Source organism: Echinops telfairi, unplaced genomic scaffold (genome assembly GCF_000313985.2).
Source record: "Echinops telfairi isolate 266 unplaced genomic scaffold, ASM31398v2 ScPeMD7_7412;HRSCAF=8450, whole genome shotgun sequence".
In the NCBI taxonomy this organism is placed as follows: domain Eukaryota; kingdom Metazoa; phylum Chordata; class Mammalia; order Afrosoricida; family Tenrecidae; genus Echinops; species Echinops telfairi.
Window position 1 is genome coordinate 3,038,576 of NW_022111312.1, and position 1,034 is coordinate 3,039,609.

General features: G+C 55.8%; 1 protein-coding gene across 1 annotated transcript in view; it reads left to right on the top strand.

Annotated features, from left to right (window-relative positions):
- PTPN11 (protein tyrosine phosphatase non-receptor type 11) overlaps nucleotides 1-1,034 on the top strand; it is an 81,677-nt gene that overhangs the window by 63,285 nt on the left and 17,358 nt on the right. Inside the window, exon 10 of the mRNA XM_004709659.3 lies at nucleotides 76-207. Within this exon, the coding sequence (XP_004709716.3) occupies nucleotides 76-207 (132 nt within the window). The remainder of the gene's footprint in view (nucleotides 1-75; nucleotides 208-1,034) is intronic.

Genomic DNA, 1,034 nt, shown 5'->3' on the forward strand with positions numbered 1-1,034 from the left:
TCCACGTTGTAAGCGTTCACGTTTGCGTGAACAGAGAGTAACTGTTTCTCCCCCTCCCCCTCTGGTCCTTTCCAGAGCAAATGTGTCAAGTACTGGCCCGATGAGTACTCTCTCAAAGAATACGGGGTCATGCGTGTTAGGAACGTCAAGGAGAGTGCCGCTCACGACTACACGCTACGAGAACTTAAACTGTCGAAGGTCGGACAAGTAAGTATCCTGTCGTATTGCAGAGGCCCCGGGGACCTGTAGTTTGCTGTCCCCGTGGTCATGTCCGCTCCTTGATGGAGCCACCATTTACCAAGTGCCCTCCTGGTGTCTTGGTCAGTTCCAGGGGTACCTTGTGAATAAGATGCGTCATCCCTGCCTGCCCGCACAGGGTTCCCGGGGAGACGGACGATTTACCCAGTAAATAGCCAAGGGGGCTCGGGGCTCTGCAGGCCTCCCAGGGTGGTGTGTGTGTGAGAGAGGGCTATGCCTACCTCCCCCTGAGGAAGTGACACTGCAGGAGGCCGAGGTCTGAAGGTGGAGTCCCCAGACAGCCAGAGAGTCGGGAGAGGACAGGTCCAACTAGAGGGGCAGCAAGTGCAAAGGCCCTCAGGCCGGTGTGGTGGTGGGATTCCGTTTCATCAGCGCCATCATTGCCCCTAATGGAGCACGGGTCTTGGGGTGACTGAGTTCCCAAAGCAGGGATAGGCTTGGCTTCCCTCGAATGTGTGTGTGTGTGTGTGTGTCTGTGTTTTATCTGTGCATACTAGTCAGAATCTTTGGGGGACCAGAGATGCATGAAATTGTGTCTCCTCACCAAACAAGGACCGTCCCACCCTCCCAGAGTGTGCACTCTGCTGGCAAGGCGTTCATTAGCTTGTTGGTGACCCACATCGGTATGTCAACATGAACCAAAGGGGTCTAGGCCGGAAAAGTAACTGGGGGGAAAAAGGCAGCGCCCTGAGGGGCCTCAAGCAGAGCAGAAGGGAAGGTTCTCAGGACCTAGTGTAACGAGCCGTTCTTAACCTGTGGGTCACGACCCCCTTGGG